The sequence below is a fragment of the Pantherophis guttatus genome, chromosome 16, assembly GCF_059756535.1.
Source record: "Pantherophis guttatus breed Tessera chromosome 16, ASM5975653v1, whole genome shotgun sequence".
Taxonomy (NCBI): domain Eukaryota; kingdom Metazoa; phylum Chordata; class Lepidosauria; order Squamata; family Colubridae; genus Pantherophis; species Pantherophis guttatus.
Genome location: NC_142078.1, coordinates 3,256,000 through 3,279,161, shown reverse-complemented (window position 1 = coordinate 3,279,161; position 23,162 = coordinate 3,256,000). Strand labels below are relative to the sequence as shown.

The following is a 23,162-nucleotide window of genomic DNA, read 5'->3' as shown; positions in this document are numbered from 1 at the left end:
ATTGCCTTTAAATGCTCATTCCACTCAGATCCTCATTGGAGCAAGTGTGCTGTGGCTGAAATCTAGGGCTCATTTGGCCTTTATTGTTGGGGTTGTTGAAGAGCTTCTCCCTGTCATTGTTTGATATAATCTATGTGGATTTCCCAAATGTGGGGACCTATTAAGACCATCCCCAAGCATCTGAAGCTCTCAGTTGGATTCCCTGAATGGTCCCCTTGTCTTCCAGCAGAAACCCCTACAAGGGACTCTCTAAGGCCAAGGAAGCTTTGTGAGATATGAGCCATATTCTTAAAAATCCCCCACCCTTCTAGCCTTAAACACCTGGCTCTTCCCCAGGCGCTGGGAGGTCAGACAAGGAGAAGGTGGCATGGATTGGCCCCCAGGTTTTTCTTTGATGGTTTTTTTTTAATTACATTTTAATTACATTTTAATTTATTTTATTTTTATTACGTTGGGGGGGAGGAGGGAAGGGAGGGGGCTCCCTTTGAACTTTAGGGTCCGGTCTCCCCCCTCCCCACCTCCGTATTGAGGCCGTCGGAGGTCAGGGGCTCTTCTGGGGCTGCAGCCTTATACCAGCCCATGAAGGGGAGCCAGTTGGGTCTATTCTGGGACCTTCGGAGACCCTGAGTTTGAATCAGCCTCTCTTTCAGTCCAGCCCACCTCACAGGGTTGTTGTTGGGGGAGGAGAGGAGGAAGCTGTGCTGGACGTGAGGGGGGAGGGGCTCCTGGGGGCTTCTCTTCTTACAGACGTTTCATTGCCCAAACTAACATCATCTTTGCTAGAAGGGAGAGAGACCCCTCATGGCAACCCTCAGCTACAAATATTCCCCTTCATTTTCTTGGATTTGTTCTCCACCTTATCAGTAAAAGTAAGAAAGGCAGGTTGCAAATAAATAACTATACTCTATCCATGTGACTCTCTCAAGTGTGTTTCTCAGCAGCATCAACTATTTGATCCAGGACAATTCTTGTTCCTAGGTAGAAGAACTAGGAATTCCTGCACAAAAGCTGAGCAGCTCCAGTTAAAGAGGACTGGAGGCTCCGAATCTCCTGCCAATGGTTCCTGCTGGTGAATTTCCTCATAGAAATCAATAGCTCATTGTTGGAAAAATGAAACAAAATCGTGCAATTTTGATAGGATCCAAGTTGGTTTCTTTCTGGGTCCCTTTAACTGCTGGATCCTTCAGCATTTGGAACTTGGGCAAAAGAGGGTCATGTGCTTTGGGGGTTCAGCATCATTAAGCTGTAAGGTCCCAAAATATACTTGAGTCACCAGAATGCCAAAGAGAGAGACTCAAGACGAGGCTTGCAAAAAAAAGCAGATTTTTTTTATGGCCAAAAACAAAATACTGGGTGGGACTATATCCGGAACATACAGATACAATGCATGCGAGGAGATAGGCACCCCTTGGGGAAGGTATGGCGTCCTTTTACACCCTCAGAGACATCAGTTTAGTACCCAATTCTGGCCTCCTAGTTTAGCTTTGTGTATTCCTTGTTGCCCTGCAAGGGAATAGAAGCCTCCCAATTAGCCTTATCTCTTCCTTTGTTCTCCCAATTGCTCATTTGGCCCCCTGGGCTGCAGGGAACAGATCAAAGGTGGAAGTTAGGGCTGAAGTGTAAATTATCCCTCGGATGATGATGTCTGCAGTTCCAGCTGAGATGCCTACCATGCTCTTAGATGGCAGGAGAAAAACAGGAAGAAGATGGATATGGGTTCAGATCAAATGGCAGGAACAAATGTTTGACAAATACCAGAGACATTACAGAGGCCTAATAACAGAATGTGTTTGTTACAGGAGATACATAAAGGCATAATATATGTGATTCAAATGCAAAGGCATATATGTATTACAGGAACCTCATGGTTACAGAATCTGGAATACCAGTATATCATATTCTAGTATTCTTTATTATATCCTTATTATTTTTTCCCTTCAAAGCTATGCAATATTTTGTTTTGGTAGAACTCGTTCAAGGGAGACAGGATTTTGTCCTGGATTGCTATATTGCTTTGAAATTCAGAAAAAGATGCCTCACCTAAGCAGAAATAATGGAGGGAGCTCACCTGGGATGATGGAAAAAAGCACAAAACAACATGGCAACACAAAGGGTGTGATGGGAAGTTTATCCAGAGCTACATTAATGAGTGGAGCTTCTGTGCCATCATATTCAACATGTATCATCATTTTCTTAGTACATAATTATCTTTCTTCTTACATTTGAATTTAATGTATTGTGAATTTAATGTATGAAATATATTTCCCCTATATTTCTTATTTTTACATTGCCTATTGTCTATATTCAGTCTCTATCCATTGATAAATTTTCCCCCATATGCTGTAACACTCCGATTCTTCCTTCTCACTAATTGCTAATATTAATCTACTCATTTCTGCACATTCTAATATTTTCTTAATTAGTTCTCCCTTTGTAGGAATTTTTTCTGCTTCCCAATTTTGTGCAAATACCATTTTTGCTGCCTTTATTACATGTATAATCAAATATGTATTTTCTCTACTAAATTTCTCCGGTAAGATACCCAACAGGAACAGCTCCGGTTTAAGATCAATGTGTTGCTGTATCAGTTTTTGTGATTATTGTGATTATTGTGCCCAATAATTTCTCGCTTCTGGACATGTCCACCACATGTGATAGTACGATCCCGATGTCTGGTGGCATTTCCAACATTTAGCTGATTTATCTTTGAACATTTTTGCCAATCTATATCCGGTGACATGTGCCATCTATAAAACATGTCACTGGAAAGATTGGCAAAAATGTTCAAAGATAAACTTTGTTTAAATTTTTAAATAAATGTTGTACCAAGATGTTACACTGATTGATTAATGATGATTGTTTAAAAATAAAAATAAAAATTCTCAAAAAAAAAAAAAAGAGAGAGTGGAGCTTCCCTTGACAGAGGCAGTCTATATCCAACAGTCTGCCTTTTGTGCCAAAATAGGAGAACTGGGCAGCTTGAGTGATTGGTTTGGTCGCCTCCTTCAGACATTTGCCTGGCACTGGTGGGTGTGGAAAAGGCGGAGCAGGTGAGCCTTGGGAGGAGGCCAAGGGAGGCCTGCCATCTCTGAGGGAATTCTGAGGGCTTCATGACCTCACCCATGCAGGCTCAACTGCCAGTTACTGTCAGTTATCAGAGTGAAGGTGCCTTCCAAGAGGTGGGTTGGTTTCTGAAGGGCTCCTGGACTCTGGGAAATCTTCCCTCTATTTGCAGCCAATTTACCAGAGTTGTATTGCAAGGGTGAAAATGCCCATTTGGCCTCTTACCTGCCTGGGTGCCCCTCCAACCTCTGCCCCCCCCACCTTGCCTAGGAAGGGAGCCTGGAGGGGGGGGGAGTCCCAGTCCCAGAAGGGCCCCTCAACCTCTGTCAGAATGAGGGAGGGGGCCCCCGAAGGAGAGACCGGACCCCAAAGATCAAAGGGAGGCCCCCCTGCCTCACCTCTACGCGGGACTCGGGACTTGTGCAGGCGCCCTCTGGCTGCTTGAAGGAAGGCGGACGCCGATTTAGCTGATGAAGAGAAAGCCTAGTAATGGGGGACTTTATCCTGACAACTGGGGGACACCCAGTCTCTGCACCTAGTGGGGGATCAAAGAGGTCCCCCATGAGTCATTTAAAACATTCTTTTAACTGCCCACCATTCAGTCAACTCACTGCAGCTCCCCAAAAGCTGTTTTAAAAACAATACAACACATTAAAACATGGAAAATAAAAACAAAGAAAAGCCAGGCGCCAATCCATGCCTCCTTCTCCTTGTCTGATCTCCCAGCGCCTGTGTCACTCCCTAGGACACAGAATCAGGTTTCTTTTCATACTCCATACAATAGAAAAAGTTGGGATATTCGAATAGAATAGAATAGAATATTTTATTGGCCAAGTGTGATCGGACTCACAAGGAATTTGTCTTGGTGCATGTGCTCTCAGTGTACATAAAAGAAAAGATACGTTCATCAAGAATCATAAAGATAATTTTCCATTTAAGATACATTAATAATTTAGTTTATTCAGGTTGAAATGGAGCTTAGTTATGTAGCATGAAGCTGTATATTCTGCAATATTTACATTTTTGGTAAACTCATTCAATGAATCCAAGCACCGCATGCTGAAATAACATGCACTGCATTGATACATCCACAGAGTTTCACAGTAACCATGAGATAACTCATAAAGCAAGGGCAGGAATATTCCTTTTTCCCATTTTTCTTCAAATATACTGTATGTAGACAGCAAACTGTATGATTGTTTGGAAAGAAATGCATCTGTACCCTCAGCCTCTAAGTGTGAGGGGGAAGGGCAAGCAGTAAAAATGGAAGTGAAACCTTCTAAGCAGCTTATAAATATATGATTAAAGAGCACCTGTCATTTCAGATCCATCATGGCAGGGACAATAGAAAAAGTCCTTTATTATTCAGCCTGAGAAAGTCCCTTATTTGGCAGTTATTATTAACCCTTTTTTACTCAATTGAAGAAAAAATAAATAAATAATTCCTCTTATTCGAATTGTTATAATTATATAATTATTCTGATGGTTTGTACATACACTGAGAGCTTGTGAACTGGAGAAAAATTCCTTGTGTGTCTATTCACAGTTGGCGAAATTAAAAATTCAATTCAGGTCAATTCCTGAGATACAGTCTGGGACTGTAAATTTAAAGGCAATTTATTAGAATATTGTAGCAAAGAGATTTCCCTTAATGAAAAGAGGGAATCCAGGACACAGAATCGGGTTTCATTGTATACTCCATACAGTAGAAAAAAAAATACAAAACAAGAGCTGATTGCATGGAAGAAATCACCCTGCTCAAGTTAACACTTACATCAGAGACACGGACAGTAACATCCCATAATACTAAGCATAAGCATTAAAAGAACATTCACATGGGAAATGGCATGTCTCTTGTGAAAAGGTACAATTTAGACCAGTTGAAAAATCTAGCATGTACAATTGAAACAGTCCTTTATTATTCAGCCTGAGAAAGTCCCTTATTTGGCAGTTATTATTTACCCTTATTGTCTTCTTTACACATTTGGAGTAAAGACAAAAAATTCCTCATATTGGAATTATTATAATTATCATGAATATGCACTAGGTGAATTCCTAATGTGTCTATTCACAGTTGGCCAAAATAAATATACAATTCAATTCCTGAGATATACCGTGACTGAAGGTCTTCGCACACTCAGGCGTGTTTATCATTTTTCTCCCACGTGAATTCTTAGGTGTCGATTGAGGCTACTATGCTTAGTATAGCTCTTTCCACATTCCAGGCATTTATGTGGTTTCTCTCCTGAGTGGATCCTTTGATGTATATAAAGATGTCCTCTCTCACTGAAGCTCTTTCCACACTCAAAGCATTTATGAGGCTTTTCTCCTGAGTGGATCCTTTGATGTGTATACAGGTGGCTACTCTGACTGAAACTCTTTCCACACTCCAGGCACTTATGAGGTTTCTCTCCTGAGTGGATCCTTTGATGTATATACAGGTGGCTACTCTGACTGAAGCTCTTTCCACACTCAAGGCATTTATGTGGTTTCTCTCCAGAATGGATCCTTTGATGTTTATAAAGGTCGTTCCTCTGACTGAAGCTCTTTCCACACTCCAGGCATTTATGAGGTTTCTCTCCAGAATGGATCCTTTGATGTTTATAAAGGTCGCTCCTCTGACTGAAGCTCTTTCCACACTCAAGGCATTTATGAGGTTTTTCTCCTGAGTGGATCCTTTGATGTGTATAAAGGGTTCTCCTCTGACTGAAGCTCTTTCCACACTCAAGGCACTTATGAGGTTTTTCTCCTGAGTGGATCCTTTGATGTGTATAAAGGTTGCTCCTCCGACTAAAGCGCTTTCCACATACCAGGCACTTATGAGGTTTTTCTCCTGAGTGGATCCTTTGATGTGTATAAAGGTTGCTCCTCTGAGTGAAGATCTTTTCACACTCCAGGCACTTATGAGGTTTTTCTCCTGAGTGGATCCTTTGATGTCTATAAAGATGTCCCCTCTCACTGAAGCTCTTTCCACACTCAAAGCATTTATGAGGCTTTTCTCCTGAGTGGATCCTTTGATGTGTATACAGGTGGCTACTCTGACTGAAGCTCTTTCTACACTCCAGGCACTTGTGAGGTTTTTCTCCTGAGTGGATCCTTTGATGTGTATACAGGTGGCTACTCTGACTGAAGCTCTTTCCACACTCCAGGCACTTACGAGGTTTCTCTCCAGAATGGATCCTTTGATGTTTATAAAGGTCGCTCCTCTGACTGAAGCTCTTTCCACACTCAAGGCACTTACCAGGTTTCTCTCCAGAATGGATCCTTTGATGTGTATTAAGGTTGCTCCTCTGACTGAAGCTCTTTCCACACTCAAGGCATTTATGAGGTTTTTCTCCTGAGTGGATTCTTTGATGTGTATAAAGGTTGCTCCTATCACTGAAGCTCTTTCCACACTCCAGGCACTTATGAGGTTTTTCTCCTGTGTGGATAATTAGATGCCTTTGAAGATTTCCGTTTGTTTTGAAGGTTTTTCCACATTCCAGGCACTGATGTTTCTTTGCTTTCTCCTGGATCCTCTGGGGCTTTCGGGGTCTTCCAAAGGAGCCTCCGCCCTCCAGCCCCGTCTCGGGGTCTCCGCCTGTTTCCTCCTCCCCGCATCGCCCTCCAGGCAGCCGCCTTTCCCGGGCTCCCCCTGGGCTCCTCCCTCCTGCAGCCCCGGAGCCCCCCGGCCTTTCCCTGCCGTCTCCCGGGGAAGCCACGCCAGGGCCCGCTCTCCTCCTCCTCCTCTCGGCCGCCGCCTCTTTCCTGCATCCGCCGCCATCCTGCAGGGGAGAAAGAGAAGAGGGTCATGGCTGCATCCCGTTCCCCGCAGGGGCAGCCCAGGCCCAAGCCCCCCCCTCGTGCGGACCAGAAAAACTCTCCCGGACTACGATTCCCAGCATCCCCTGCGCCAAACCTGCATCAAAGGGCCTCCTCTATCGCCGATTCAGGCAGCTTCCTTCGTTGCCCATTTTGTTTCCGGAAGTGGAGGCTTCCGGAAGTGGAGGCTTTTTTCTCCACTAGTTCCGCCTTTTCCTTTGGAGGAACTGCCACTCAGAGTCCATTTGCCAATCGTCGACATCCCAAGCAAGACCAATCAGCGGCCTTCTTAAACTTTGGGGTCGGGTCTGATCCCCCCCCCCCCCCGTATTGAGGCTGGCGGAGGTCAGGAGTTGAAGCCTTATATCAGCCCATGAAGGGCAGCCAGTTGGGTCTATTCTGGGACCTTAGGAGACCCTGAGTTTGAATCAGCCGCTCTTTGTGTCCTGGATTCCCTCTTTTCATTGAGGGAAATCTCTTTGCTACAATATTCTAATAAATTGCCTTTGAATGCTCCTCCCACTCAGATCCTCATTGAAGCAAGTGTGCTGTGGCTGAATCTAGGGCTCATTTGGCCTTCATTGTTGTGAGTGCGAAGGAGCTTCTCCCTGCCATTGTTTGATATAATCTATGTGGATTTCCCAAATGTGGGGACCTATTAAGACCATCCCCAGCATCTGAAACTGTCAGTTGGATTCCCTGAATGGTCCCCTTGTCTTCCAGCAGAAACCCCTACAAGGGACTCTCTAAGGCCAAGGAAGCTTTGTGAGATATGAGCCATATTCTTAAAAAGCCCCCACCCTTTTAGCCTTAAGATACCTGCCACTTCCCCAGGTGTTGGGAGGTCAGACAAGGAGAAGCTGGCATGGATTGGCCCCCAGGTTTTTGTTTGTTTCTTTGTTTTTAAAATGGCTTTCTGGGAGCTGCACAGAGTTTAACTTCAAAGTCTAACAATTGGAGCAGCCCTCAACTGCAGCCCTTGGACAGGGATCAGGCAGGGATCTCGTCCACAGCTGCCCCGTTGAGAATCCAACATTCCTACAGATATCTGCAGTGCTGGTGTTTCTGGATGCGGAGAAGGCCTTTGATAGAGTGGGTTGGAACTTTCTATTAAAGATTTTGAGAAAAATGGACTTTGGGGATCAGTTTACACAGGCGGTTTCAGCAATTTATCAACAACAAATGGCACAAATTATTATTAATGGAAGTCTGACTACAAATTTTAGTATTGAAAAAGGAACAAGACAAGGTTGTCCGTTATCCCCATTGTTATTTATTCTAACATTAGAAGTCTTGTTGAATACAATGCGGGATTCAAACTTATTACATGGCATAGCTATTAGGCATGAGGATTATAGGACCAAGGCATTTGCAGATGATCTGGTTTTTACCCTAACACAGCCGATGGAATCAATAATTCAGATGAAAGACATTATAAAAGAATATGGTATGATATCAGGATTTAGACTGAACCAGAAAAAGACTAAGATGATTGTTCAAAATATGACACAAGATCGTAAGCAGGAACTTGAAAGCAAGGCAGGCTTTGAAATAGTATCAAAAGTTAAATATTTAGGAGTACAAGTTGCAGACTCAAATATAAAATTATTTCAAAATAATTATGAGGTGTTGTGGCGAGAGGTACAAAAGGATTTGGAGACGTGGAAAAAACTGCAACTGTCGTTGCTTGGAAGAATAGCAGCAGTTAAGATGAACGTTTTGCCTAGATTTCTCTTTTTGTTTCAAATGATTCCGGTGCTTAAAAGTGATAAGCAATTGAGAGAATGGCAAAATGGACTGAATAAGTTTGTCTGGAATGAGAAAAAGCCAAGAGTCAAACTGAAAATTATGCAAGATGTTCCAGAAAGGGGAGGCCTTAAACTTCCAAACCTACAATTGTATTATGAAGCAGCAGCTTTGACGCAAGCAAGTGATTGGTTTGGAAGGATAAAGACTGGAATATTGAATATAGAAAGTCATGATCTTGAATTTGGTTGGCATGCATATTTATTCTATGAGAACAAAGTGGATAAAGTATTCAAAAGCCGCATTCTTAGGAACTCTTTGATGAGAGTTTGGAAGAAGCACCGATTCAAATGGGATTACAAAATACCATTATGGCTGGATCTTGGTCATATCATGTGGAATACAAATATAATGTCACTCGGGGGGGGGGGTTATACAAAGAAGTTCTTTTTATGGATGGGGGCAGATGGCAATTAAAGACATTAGAAATACTGTTGGAAGAAGGGATTAATTTAACTTGGCTACAGTATAATCAACTTCAACTGAGATGGAAAGAAGATAAAAAAAACTGGTATAATGATGCATGAAGAAGAATTGGTTAGACATATAAGAGAGAAAGGTCCAATGCATATTAAGAGGGTTTGCTAGAAAGGGATTCGGAAAATGAATTGGTTAAAGATTGTATGATAAAGTGGGCACAAAATTTTGTAGAACCAGTGATGTTGGAAACATGGGAAAAAATATGGGTCTAGAATGTTAAATTTACACAGTTGCAGAATCTGAGGGAAAATTTTTATAAAATGTTTTATAGGTGGCATTTAGATCCTAAGAAATTATCGTGTATGTATCCTAATGTTCAACCAAAATGCTGGAGATGTGATTGCATAGATGCCACATATTATCATATGTGGTGGACTTGTAAGAAAGTGAAGGCTTTTTGGATAAAAATTTGGTGGGTTATGCAAAATGTTTTGAAGAAAAAACTTCAGTTTGCTCCACAACTGTTTCTATTGGGTATAGTTAAGGGTTTTACTTTGGGTGAAACAAAGCTGATATTGTATATGGTGACAGCAGCGAGATTATTGATAGGTCAATACTGGAAAAATGAAGCTATGCCCACTATTGAAGAATGGACTTTGAAGATGGCCAGTTTTGCAGAGATGGCGAAGATTTCAGCATATTTAAAAGACCGAACTCAAGAGTCTTATGTATGGAAGTGGAAAAAGTGGATAGATTATGTGCAGAATAAATATCAAACTAGGAAATATCAGATAGCTTTTAGCTGAATGAATGTATTATGTAGGGATAGATTAATTGAGTTTTATGAAGGTATAAATAGTATACAGGGGGTGGAGGGGTTTAAGTTTCATAAAATGTATTTCTGATTAGGATTTTATTTTGTGGAAGTCCTGGGGGGGAAAGGGGAGGGTTAGGGAGGGTTTGGGGGGGTGGAAATTGGGGAGAAAATGTATTTGTAAAACTTTTTAAATAAAAAAAAAGAGAGAGAGAGAGAATCCAACATTCCTGAACCACCATCCAGACTCATACAAGGCCTCCCGCCCCTCCCAGGACAGCCTGCTCTGCTAGTTGCCATCAGAATGACCGACAGCAGTCAAACTCAGGTCTGGGACCCTGGGCATGGCCCTGGAAGACTAAAGGAATTTATTAAAAGAAAAAAATGTATTAAATTTATTAAAAGTGAAAGTTTTAATTGGATTTTATTACCTTTCTTGCCAGGCACTTATGAGGTTTTTCTTCTGTGTGGATCCTTTGATGTCTATAAAGATCTCCCCTCTGACTGAAGCCCTTTCCACACTCCAGGCATTGATATCGGTTTCCAACTGAGTGGTTTTTTAGATGGTTTTCAAAACGTCCATTTGTTCTGAAGGATTTTTCACATTCCGGGCATTTAAATGGTTTCTCTGCTGTGTGGATTTTTAAATGGTTTTCAAGATTTCCGTTTGTTTTGAAGGTTTTTCCACATTCCGGGCACTGATGTTCCTTTCCTCCCTCCTGGATCCTTTGAGACTTTCGGAGTCTTCCGAAGGAGCCTCCGCCCTGCAGGTCCGTCTCGGGGTCTCCGCCCGTTTCCTCCTCCCCTGGGCTCCTCCCTCCTGCAGCCCCGGAGCCCCCGGCCTTTCCCCACTGTCTCCCGGGGAAGCCGCGCCGGGACCGGGCAGGGCTGCTCTGCAGGTCCCGCTCTCCTCCTCCTCCTCTCAGTCGGCGCCTCTTTCCTGCATCCGCCACCATCCTCCGTCCTCCTGCAGGGGAGAAAGAGAAGAGGGTCACGGCTGCATCCCCTTTCCCGCAGGGGAGGCCCAGGCCCAAGACCCTGCCTCCCATGGGCCTTTCAGGCATTCTCCAGGCGGACACGGACTCTCTCCCAACCTCCCGTCTCCGTCCCCGCCCTCAAGACTAGGCCTCAGGCTCCCAGGCCACTGGAGAGACCCTCCCGGACTTCAACTCCCAGCATCCCCTGTGCCAAACCTGCATCAAACGGCCTCCTCTATCGCTGATTCAGGCTGCTTCCCTCGTTGCCCATTTTGTTTCCGGAAGTGGAGGCTTCACGCCCTTTTCTCTCCACTAATTCCGCCTTTTCCTTTGGAGGATCCGCCCCTCGGAGTCCTCCTGCCCATCGCCGACATCCCGAGCGCGACCAATTAGCGTCCTTCTTCCTGCAACAAGGCAGATGGCTCCTGCGCAGTGCCGCAGGTTATTACGGTCGGGGAGGAGGGGGGACGGAGGGGGGGGGAGGATTCATATCAGCCCATGAAGGGCAGCCAGTTGGGTCTCTTGTGGGACCTTCGGAGACCCTGAGTTTGAATCAGCCGCTCTTTGTGTCCTGGATTCCCTCTTTTCATTGAGGGAAATCTCTTTGCTACAATACTCTTAATAAATTGCCTTTGAATGCTCCTCCCACTCAGATCCTCATTGGAGCAAGTGTGCTGTGGCTGAAATCTAGGGCTCATTTGGCCTTTATTGTTGGGGTTGTTGAAGAGCTTCTCCCTGTCGTTGTTTGATATAATCTATGTGGATTTCCCAAATGTGGGGACCTATTAAGACCATCCCCAAGCATCTGAAGCTCTCAGTTGGATTCCCTGAATGGTCCCCTTGTCTTCCAGCAGAAACCCCTACAAGGGACTCTCTAAGGCCAAGGAAGCTTTGTGAGATACGAGCCATATTCTTAAAAAGCCCCCACCCTTTTAGCCTTTAAACCCCTGGCTTTTCCCCAGGCGCTGGGAGGTCAGACAATGAGAAGGTGACATGGATTAGCACCAGGTTTTTGTTTGATGGTTTTTTTTTAATTACATTTTAATTACATTTTAATTTATTTTATTTTTATTACGTTGGGGGGGAGGAGGGAAGGGAGGGGCTCCCTTTGAACTTTAGGGTCCGGTCTCCCCCCTCCCCCCACCTCCGTATTGAGGCCGTCGGAGGTCAGGGGCTCTTCTGGGGCTGCAGCCTTATACCAGCCCATGAAGGGGAGCCAGTTGGGTCTATTCTGGGACCTTCGGAGACCCTGAGTTTGAATCAGCCTCTCTTTCAGTCCAGCCCACCTCACAGGGTTGTTGTTGGGGGAGGAGAGGAGGAAGCTGTGCTGGACCTGAGGGGGGAGGGGCTCCTGGGGGCTTCTCTTCTTACAGACGTTTCATTGCCCAAACTAACATCATCTTTGCTAGAAGGGAGAGAGACCCCTCATGGCAACCCTCAGCTACAAATATTCCCCTTCATTTTCTTGGATTTGTTCTCCACCTTATCAGTAAAAGTAAGAAAGGCAGGTTGCAAATAAATAACTATACTCTCTCCATGTGACTCTCTCAAGTGTGTTTCTCAGCAGCATCAACTATTTGATCCAGGACAATTCTTGTTCCTAGGTAGAAGAACTAGGAATTCATGCACAAAAGCTGAGCAGCTCCAGTTAAAGAGGACTGGAGGCTCCGAATCTCCTGCCAACGGTTCCTGCTGGTGAATTTCCTCATAGAAATCAATAGCTCATTGTTGGAAAAAGGGAGCAGGAAATCATGCAATTTTGATAAAATCCAAGTTGGTTTCTTTCTGGGTCCCTTTAACTGCTGGATCCCTCAACATTTGGAACTTGGCCAAAAGAGGCTCATGTGCTTTGTGGGTTCAGCATCATTAAGCTGTAAGGTCCCAAAATATACTTGAGTCACCAGAATGCGAAAGACAGAGACTCAAGACGAGGCTTGCAAAAAAAAGCAGATTTTATTTATGGCCAAAAACAAAATACTGGGTGGGACTATATCCGGGACATAAGATACAATGCATGCGAAGAGATAGGCACCCCTTGGGGAAGGTATGGCGTCCTTTTACACCCTCAGAGACATCAGCTTAGTCCCCAATTCTGGCCTCCTAGTTTAGCTTTGTGTATTCCTTGTTGCCCTGCAAGGGAATAGAAGCCTCCCAATTAGCCTTATCTCTTCCTTTGTTCTCCCAATTGCTCATTTGGCCCCCTGGGCTGCAGGGAACAGATCAAAGGTGGAAGTTAGGGCTGAAGTGTAAATTATCCCTCGGATGATGATGTCTGCAGTTCCAGCTGAGATGCCTACCATGCTCTTAGATGGCAGGAGAAAAACAGGAAGAAGATGGATATGGGTTCAGATCAAATGGCAGGAACAAATGTTTGACAAATACCAGAGACATTACAGAGGCCTAATAACAGAATGTGTTTGTTACAGGAGATACATGAAGGCATAATATATGTGATACAAATGCAAAGGCATATATGTATTACAGGAACCTTACAGAATCTGGTATACCAGCATATCATATTCTAGTATTCTTTATTATATCCTTATTATTTTTTCCCTTCAAAGCTATGCAATATTTTGTTTTGGTAGAACTCGTTCAAGGGAGACAGGATTTTGTCCTGGATTGCTGTATTACTTTGGGATTCAGAAAAAGGTGTCTCACCTAAGCAGAAATAATGGAGGGAGCTCACCTGGGATGATGGAAAAAAGCACAAAACAACATGACAACACAAAGGGTGTGATGAGAAGTTTATCCAGAGCTACATGAATGAGTGGAGCTTCCGTGTCATCATATTCAACATGTATCATCATTTTCTTAGTACATAATTATTTATTTATTTATTTTTATTAAATTTGTATACCGCCCTTCTCCTAGTGGACTCAGGGCGGTGCACAGCCAAGTAAAAAACATCCAATACAAAATTTAAAATTTAAAAATTTAAAAGAATTATACCCATTGGCCGAAAATTTAAGAACCTTACTACTAAAACCCATTAAACAATTAAAAATCTAATATCTCAAAAACGGCGGCGGGGGGGGGGGGTTCACGCCAGCCCTGCTTGATGGAAGAGAAAAGTTTTGAGGGCATGGCGAAAAGCCCGGAGATCTGAAATCCTTCGTATCTCCGGGGGCAAATCGTTCCAGAGGGCGGGGGCTGCCACAGAGAAGGCCCTCCCCCTGGGGGTCCCAACGACATTGCCTGGCTGACGGCACCCTGAGGAGTCCCTCTCTGTGGGAGCGTACTGGCCGGTGGGAGGCTATCGGTGGCAGAAGGCGGTCCCGCAAATACCCAGGTCCGATGCCATGGAGCGCTTTAAAGGTGGTAATTATCTTTCTTCTTACATTTGAATTTAATGTATTGTGAATTTAATGTATGAAATAAACATATTTCCCCCATATTTCTTATTTTTACATTGCCTATTGTCTATATTCAGTCTCTATCCATTGATAAAATTTCCCCCATATGCTGTAACACTCAGATTCTTCCTTCCCACTAATTGCTAATGTTAATCTATTCACTTTTGCACATTCTAATATTTTCTTAATTAGCTCTCCCTTTGTAGGAATTTTTTCTGCTTTCCAATTTTATTTATTTTATTTATTTATTAGTTCAATTTATATGCCGCCCTTCTCCAAAGACTAAGGGCAGCTTACAATGCACTATAGCAATAGCCTTCCTTCCAATTTTTTTAACAACCAGTTCTGTGGGCGTGGCTTAGTTGGGGGTGTGTGGCTTGGTGATCATGTGACTGGGTGGGTGTGGCTAGCTGGTCATGTGACCGGGTAGGCGTGGCTATATGCATAGGGACTACTCAGAGGGCTGAAAAAAGTCATTTCTAACTGATCCTCGCACTTTGACTGGTCCTCGCACTTATGACCATCCTCACATTTATGTCCGTTGCGGCATTCTTAACAACTTCTCTTCACCACGGTGACAAGATAGGGCGCAAAACGTAAAATGTGAGGACAGTCGTAAGTTCAAGGACTGGTCAAAAGTGCGAGCACCTGTCAAAAATACCTTTTTCAGCCCTCTGAGTAGTCCATATACACATAGGGTCTACCCAGAGGGCTGAAAAAAGTGATTTCTGACAGGTCCTCGCACTTTTGACCAGTCCTCGCACTTATGACCTTCCTCACATTTATGTCCGTTGCGGCATTCTTAACAACCGTGTCAGTCATTTCATCACTACTTCTCTTCACCACAGTGACAAGATAGGGCGCAAAAGGTAAAATGTGAGGACAGTCGTAAGAGCCTTGATAGTACAATGGTCTAAGCACCCTGTTATTAACACAGCTGCCTGCAATTACTGCTGGTTCGAATCTCTCCAAGGCTCAAGGTTGAATCAGCCTTCCATCCTTTCTAAGGTAGGTGAAATGAGGACCCAGTTTGTGGGGGCAATAAGCTGACTTTGTATAAATATACAAAAGTATGAAGGCTATTGCTTAACGCATTGTAAGCTGCCCTGAGTCTCCGGAGAAGGGCGGCATATAAATCAATTAAAAAAAAAAAAGTTCAAGGACTGGTCAAAAGTGAGACGACCGGTCAAAAATAACTTTTTCAGCCCTCTGAGTAGTCCATATGCACATAGGGACTACCCAGAGGGCTGAAAAAAGTGATTTCTGACAGGTCCTCGCACTTTTGACCGGTCTTCGCAGTTATGACTGGTCATCATTTATGCCCGTGCAGCATTCTTAACAACTGTGTCACTCATTTCACAACTGCTTCTCTTCACCATGGTGACAAGATAGGGCAAAAATGTAAAATGTGAGGACAGTCGTAAGTTCGAGGACTGGTCAAAAGTGAGACGACCGGTCAAAAATAACTTTTTCAGCCCTCTGAGTAGTCCATGTGCACATAGGGACTACCCAGAGGGCTGAAAAAAGTGATTTCTGACAGGTCCTCGCACTTTTGACCGGTCATCATTTATGCCATCATTTATCTTCTAGTCCAGAGATCTCCAGCCTTGGCAACTTTAAGCCTGGCAGACTTCAACTCCCAGAATTCCCCAGCCAGCTATGCTGGCTAGAGAATCCTGGGAGTTGAAGTCCACAAGTCTTAGAGCTGCCAAGTTTGAAGGCCTCTGAGCTAGGGCTTTGGGGCCAGCCTTTTGGGGAGGGGGTCCCATTCGGAGAGACCCCCTGCCGCCTCTCAGGAAGCATCAGGCCCAGGCAGAGAAGGTTGCCAAGGTTGGAGACCTCTGGACTAGAAGACCTCCAAAGGTCCCTTCCAACTCCCTAATTCTGGTATTGGCAAGCAAGCCCAGTTCAGCTCCTGAAATCCTCCAGAGCCTGAGAAGATGGGAAAGCAAAGCCCCCCCCACCCCCCGGCTTTCCGCCCAGAGCCTTTTCCTCTCTTCCTAAGGCTGCATCTCCCCTAGTTTTGGAGGAACTTCGGTGGCAACACTCAGAGCGCGATCTGGATTGGGATCTGCCTTGATGTGGCGCAACTTCAGGATCGCCCCCTCTTTCTGCGCTGAGGCAGCAGCTCAGGATTGGGGGGGGGGGCTGAGCCAGCCTAACTTGGCTCCAATCAGCGGCCCAAGCGGCAGTTCTGGCCTCTCGCAGGTCGGCGGGCCTGGCTCTCTCCGCAGATTCGCTGCCTCGCTTCGGTCGATCCATCCACCCGGCCCCGCTTTCTCCCGGCCTCCGCGGTGGAGCCGACTCCGACCTCGCTTCGGCGTCCCTCAGCGCTGCCCCTCAGCAGGCAAGGGAACGCCATGGCGCCCCGAGAGAGCCGCCCCGATTGTGGCCGCCGGAGGGATTCCGTTTGCCCGCTCCTGCCACCGCCTGAGGAACGGCGTCCCTGCCTGACGGGGGGAGACGGCGTGGGAAGGGGGGGAAACCCACCTCCGCCCACGCAAAAGAGGCCGACTCGGAAGCGGCCGCTTTACGTTGGTCAGAGCCAGCGGGAAATTAATTCCCCCTCGGTTTCTGGGATGGGAAGGAAGGAAGGAAGGACAGGGAGACGTTTCTCGGGAAATAGCCGCGGCTGCTTATTCCATACAAAACAGAGGCCTTCAAACTCTGCAGCTTTAAGACTGGTGGACTTCAACTCCCAGAATTCTCCACGACTGGGCCAGGCGGGAGTTGAAGTCCACAGGTGGCCTAAGAGCCACAATTGCCCCGCCCTGGGCTAGGATAGGCCGACGCCGCGCGGGTGGGAGGGGCGAGGGGCGGGGCGAGCCAGCAATTTAACAAACGGTTCGGTGTGCTGCGAGGCCAATAAATTACAAAACAAAACACCAATTTAAGATCAATGTGTTGCTGTATCAGTTTTTGTGATTATTGTGCCCAATAATTTCTCGCTTCTGGACACGTCCACCACATGTGATAGTACATCCCCATGTCTGGTGGCATTTCCAACATTCAGCTGATTTATCTTTGAACATTTGAACAGATAAACGTTGTTTAAATTTTTAAATAAATTTTGTACCAAGATGTTACACTGATTGATTAATGATGAATTGTTTGTTTAAAAATAAAAAGAAGTTTTTTTCTCAAAAAAAAAAACCAAAACAAAAGTGGAGCTTCCCTTGACAGAGGCAGTCTATATCCAAAAATCTGCCTTTTGGGGAAAAATAGGAGAACTGGGCAGCTTGAGAGATTGGTTTGGTCGCCTCCTTCAGACATTTGCCTGGCACTGGTGGGTGTGGAAAAGGCGGAGCAGGTGAGCCTTGGGAGGAGGCCAAGGGAGGCCTGCCATCTCTGGGGGAATTCTGAGGGCTTCATGACCTCACCCATGCAGGCTCAACTGCCAGTTACTGTCAGTTATCAGAGTGAAGGTGCCTTCCAAGAGGTGGGTTGGTTTCTGAAGGGCTCCTGGACTCTGGGAAATCTTCCCTCTATTTGCAGCCAATTTACCAGAGTTGTATTGCAAGGGTGAAAATGCCCATTTGGCCTCTTACCTGCCTGGGTGCCCCTCCAACCTCCCCCCCACCTTGCCTAGGGAGGGAGCCTGGATGGGGGGGGGAGTCCCAGTCCCAGAAGGGTCCCTCAACCTCTGCCTGTCAGAATGCGGGAGGGGACCCCCGAAGGAGAGACCGGACCCCAAAGATCAAAGGGAGCCCCCCCTGCCTCACCTCTACACGGGACTCGGGACTTGTGCAGGCGCCCTCTGGCTGCTTGAAGGAAGGCGGACGCCGATTTAGCTGAAGAGAAAGCCTAGTAATGGGGGACTTTATCCTGACAACTGGGGGACACCCAGTCTCTGCACCTAGTGGGGGATCAAAGAGGTCCCCCATGAGTCATTTAAAACATTCTTCAGTCAACTCACTGCAGCTCCCCAAAAGCTGTTTTAAAAACAATACAACACATTAAAACATGGAAAATAAAAACAAAGAAAATCCAGGCGCCAATCCATGCCAACTTCTCCTTGTCTGATCTCCCAGCGCCTGGGGAAAAGCCGGGTGTTTAAGGCTGAAAGGCTGGAGGCCCTTTGAGAATCCGGCTCGTATCTCACAAAGCTTCCTTGGCCTTAGAGAGTCCCTTTAGCAGTTTCTGCTGGAAGACAAGGGGACCTTTGAGAGAATCCAACTGACAAGAGTTTTTGATGTCTGGGGAGGGTCTTACATGGTATGGACAGTTCACACCCCCAACAATGGAGGCCAAATTAGCCCTAGATTCAGCCACGGCACACTTGCTTCACTTAGGCACTGAGAGGGATGACTATTTAAAGGCAACTTGTTAGAATATTGTAGCAAAGAGATTTCCCTTAATGAAAAGAGGGAATCTAGGACACAGAATCGGGTTTCTTTTTATACTCCACACAATAGAAAAAGTTGGGATATTCGAATAGAATAGAATAGAATATTTTATTGGCCAAGTGTGATCGGACTCACAAGGAATTTGTCTTGGTGCATATGCTCTCAGTGTACATAAAAGAAAAGATATGTTCATCAAGAATCATAAAGATAATTTTCCATTTAAGATACATTAATAATGTAGTTTATTCAGGTTGAAATGGAGCTTAGTTATGTAGCATGAAGCTGTATATTCTGCAATATTTACATTTTGGGTAAACTCATTCAATGAATCCAAGCACCGCAAGCTGAAATAACATGCACTGTATTGATACATCCACAGAGTTTCACAGTAACCATGAGATAACTCATAAAGCAAGGGCAGGAATATTCCTTTTCCCCATTTTTCTTCAAATATACTGTACATAGACTACAAACTGTATGATTGTTTGAAGAGAAATGCATCTGTACCCTCAGCCTCTAAGTGTGAGGGGGAAGGGCAAGCAGTAAAAATGAAAGTGAAACCTTCTAATTTTAAAAGAGTTTTTATTGAATATAAATATTAAAAAAGACTTACGTAACATATACACAACGAACATTTATACAACATATACACAAAAAGAATATAATTTCTTCTTAAGCATTTTTTCAGAGTGACGTTCTACAATTCTACTTATAATATATTCCTTCACCTTTCTGTAATCTAATAATATTTTTATTACATATATATGTATCAATCGGTAATATATCCCCTATATTTTTTGTATATTTCTAATTTTTAACCAATTATGGATAGGTTAACCAAACAATTACAAGAAAAAGAAGAATCAGACTATTATAAAATATGGAAAAATTGGTATAATTGGTTAGAAAGTGAAACCTTCTAAGCAGCTTATAAATATACGATTAAAGAGCACCTGACATTTCAGATCCATCATGGCAGGGACAATAGAAAAAGTCCTTTATTATTCATCCTGAGAAAGTCCCTTATTTGGCAGTTATTATTAACTCTTCTTTACTCAATTGAAGAAAAGATAAATAAATAATTCCTCTTATTCGAATTGTTATAATTATATCATTATTCTGATGCTTTGTACATACACTGAGAGCTTGTGAACTCGAGACAAATTCCTTGTGTGTCTATTCGCAGTTGGCGAAATTAAAAGTTCAATTCAGTTCAATTCCTGAGATACAGTCTGGGACTGTAAATTTAAAGGCAATTTATTAGAATATTGTAGCAAAGAGATTTCCCTTAATGAAAAGAGGGAATCCAGGACACAGAATCGGGTTTCTTTTTATACTCCATACAGTAGAAAAAGTTGGGATATTCGAATAGAATAGAATAGAATTTTTTATTGGCCAAGTGTGATCGGACTCACAAGGAATTTGTCTTGGTGCATATGCTCCTTTCTTACCAGGCATTTATGTGCTTCCTCTCCTGTGTGAATCCTTTGATGTTTATAAAGATGTCCCCTGTGACTGAAGCTCTTTTCACACTCAAGGCATTTATGAGGTTTTTCTCCTGAGTGGATTCTTTGATGTGTATAAAGATCTCCACTCTGACTGAAGCTCTTTCCACACTCAAGGCATTTATGAGGTTTCTCTCCTGTGTGGATCCTTTGATGTCTATAAAGGTTTCCCCTCAGACTGAATCGCTTTCCACACTCCAGGCATTAATGTGGTTTTTCTCCTGAGTGGATCCTTTGATGTTTATAAAGGTTTCCCCTCTGACTGAAGCTCTTTCCACACTCCAGGCATTAATGTGGTTTTTCTCCTGAGTGGATCCTTTGATGTTTATAAAGGTTTCCCCTCTGACTGAAGCTCTTTCCACACGCCAGGCATTTATGTGGTTTTTCTCCTGAGTGGATCCTTTGATGCTGGGAAAGTTGTCCTTTCTGACTGAAACCCTTTCCACACTCCAGACATTTATGTGGTTTTTCTCCTGTGTGGATTCTTTGATGTATCTGCAGACTTCCTCTCCTACTGAAGCTCTTTCCACACTCCAGGCATGTATGTGGTTTCTCTCCTGTATGGATCCTTTGATGTATCTGCAGACTTCCTCTCCTACTGAAGCTCTTTCCACACTCCAGGCATTTATGTGGTTTCTCTCCTGTGTGGATCCTTTGATGTCTATAAAGAGTTCCTCTTCTACTGAAGCTCTTTCCACAATCAAGACATTTATGTAGTTTTTCTCCTGAATGGATTGTTTGATGCTGGGAAAATTTTCCTCTCTGACTGAAACTCTCTCCACACTCCAGGCACTGATACGGTTTCTCTCCTGAGTGGATTGTTTGATGAATATAAAGATTTCCTCTCTGATTGAAGCTCTTTCCACACTCAAGGCATTTATGTGGTTTTTCTCCTGTGTGGATTCTTTGATGCAGGTAAAGACTTCCTCTTCTACTGAAGCTCTTTCCACAATCAAGACATTTATGTAGTTTTTCTCCTGAATGGATTGTTTGATGCTGGGAAAGTTGTCCTTTCTGACTGAAACTCTTTCCACACTCCAGGCATTTATTTGGTTTTTCCCCTGAATGGATTGTTTGATGCTGGGAAAGTTGTCCTTTCTGACTGAAACTCTTTCCACACTCCAGGCATTTATTTGGTTTTTACCCTGAATGGATTGTTTGATGCAGGTAAAGATTTCCTCTCCGAGTGAAACTCTTTCCACACTCCAGGCATTTATGTGGTTTTTCCCCTGTGTGAATTGTTTGATGTTCATACAGAGTTTCTCTCCTACTGAAGCTCTTTCCACACTCCAGACATTTATGTGGTTTTTCTCCTGAGTGGATTGTTTGATGAATGTAAAGATTTCCTCTCTGATTGAAGCTCTTTCCACACTCCCAGCACTGATACGGTTTCTCTCCTGAGTGGATCCTTTCATGTCTGTGCAGACTTCCTCTCCAATTGAAGCTCTTTCCACAATCAAGACATTTATGTGGTTTTTCTCCTGAATGGATTGTTTGATGCTGGGAAAGTTGTCCATTCTGACTGAAACTCTTTCCACACTCTAGGCATTGATACGGTTTCTCTCCCCAGTGGATTTTTTGATGCAGGTAAAGATTTCCTCTCCGAGTGAAACTCTTTCCACACTCCAGGCATTTATGTGGTTTTTCTCCTGTGTGAATTGTTTGATGTTCATACAGAGTTTCTCTCCTACTGAAGCTCTTTCCACACTCCAGACATTTATGTGGTTTTTCTCCTGAGTGGATTGTTTGATGAATGTAAAGATTTCCTCTCTGATTGAAGCTCTTTCCACACTCCCAGCACTGATACGGTTTCTCTCCTGAATGGATCCTTTCATGTCTGTGCAGAGTCCCTCTCCTACTGAAGCTCTTTCCACAATCAAGACATTTATGTGGTTTCTCTCCCCAGTGGATCCTTTGATGTGTATAAAGGTTGCTCCTCCAACTGAAGCTCTTTCCACACACCAGGCACTTATGAGGTTTTTCTACCCAATGGATCCTTTGATGTTTATAAAGATGTCCCCTCTGACCGAAGCTCTTTCCACACTGAAAGCATTTATGAGGTTTTTCTCCTATGTGGATCCTTAAATGACTTTCAAGATGGCCAATTGTTTTGAAGGATTTTCCGCATTCGGGGCATTGATGTTTCCTTCCTCCCTCCTGGATCCTTCGGGGCTTTCGGGGTCTTCCGAAGGAGCCTCCGCCCTCCAGGCTCATCTCGGCGTCTCCGCCCGTTTCCTCCTCCCTGCATCGCCCTCTAGGCAGCCGCCTTTCCCGGGCTCCCCCTGGGCTCCTCCCTCCTGCGTCCCCGGAGCCCCCCGGCCTTTCCCTGCCATCTCCCACGGAAGCCGCGCCGGGACCGGGCAAGGCTGCTCCACGGGGCCCGCTCTCCTCCTCCTCCTCCTGGGCGGCGCCTCTTTCCTGCATCCGCCACCATCGTCCATCTTCCTGCAGGGGAGAAAGAGAAGAGGGTCACGGCTGCGTCCCCTTCCCTGCAGGGCAGGCCCAGGCCCAGGCCCCTGCCTCCCACGGGCCTCTTGGGCATTCTCCAGGCGGACACGGCCTCCTTCCCAGCCTCCCGTCTCCCTCCCCGCCCTCAAGACTAGGCCTCAGGATCCCTGGCCTGCCTTATTCAGAGACACTCTCCCGGACTTCAACTCCCAGCATTCCCTGCGCCAAACCTGCATCATCCGCGCTACTCTGTCGTCGATTCAGGGAGCTCCCTTTTGCCCGTTTTAATTTTCTCTCCAAATACTTCACTTCTTCGTCCAGAGGATCGGCCCCACGGAGTCACCCTGCCAATCGCTGCCTTCCTCAGAACGACCAATGGGCGTCCTCCTTTCTCCAATCAACCAGATGGCGCCTGCGCAGTGCCAAGGACGTGGAAGTGGGGTGGGGCGGGGAGCTCCCCTTCAACTTTGTGGTCTGATCTCCCCCCCTCCCCCGCTCTGTATTGAGGGAGGGGGAGGTCAGGGGCTCTTCTGGGGCTGCGACCTCATAGCAACCTCTGAAGGGGAGCCAGGGATGAAGGCTGGGAGGGGAGAAAGAAGAGACCCTGAGTTCAAGGGTTGCACAGC

The 23,162-nt window shown here is 44.9% G+C and overlaps 1 protein-coding gene and 1 pseudogene across 3 annotated transcripts; both read right to left on the bottom strand.

The window, feature by feature from the left end:
- Positions 1 to 4,662: 4,662 nt before the first annotated feature.
- Positions 4,663 to 11,280, bottom strand: LOC117671289 (uncharacterized). Of its 3 annotated transcripts, none has more exons than XM_087879772.1 (3): positions 11,098 to 11,280; positions 10,336 to 10,871; positions 4,663 to 6,827 (listed from the first exon to the last, which is right to left on the bottom strand). In XM_087879772.1, exons 2-3 carry the CDS (start codon positions 10,858 to 10,860, stop codon positions 5,214 to 5,216), a joined length of 2,139 nt encoding a protein of 712 aa, XP_087735898.1. In that variant the 5' UTR covers positions 10,861 to 10,871; positions 11,098 to 11,280; the 3' UTR covers positions 4,663 to 5,213. The 3 variants fall into 3 exon arrangements, with proteins under 3 accessions (XP_087735898.1, XP_087735899.1, XP_087735897.1); XM_087879773.1 differs by lacking the exon at positions 11,098 to 11,280 and having other exon boundaries at positions 4,663 to 6,432; positions 10,453 to 10,455; positions 10,566 to 10,960; XM_087879771.1 differs by lacking the exon at positions 11,098 to 11,280 and having other exon boundaries at positions 10,336 to 11,076.
- A 7,868-nt stretch (positions 11,281 to 19,148) lies between these two features.
- Positions 19,149 to 22,640, bottom strand: LOC132711155 (uncharacterized; annotated as a pseudogene).
- Positions 22,641 to 23,162: the final 522 nt, after the last annotated feature.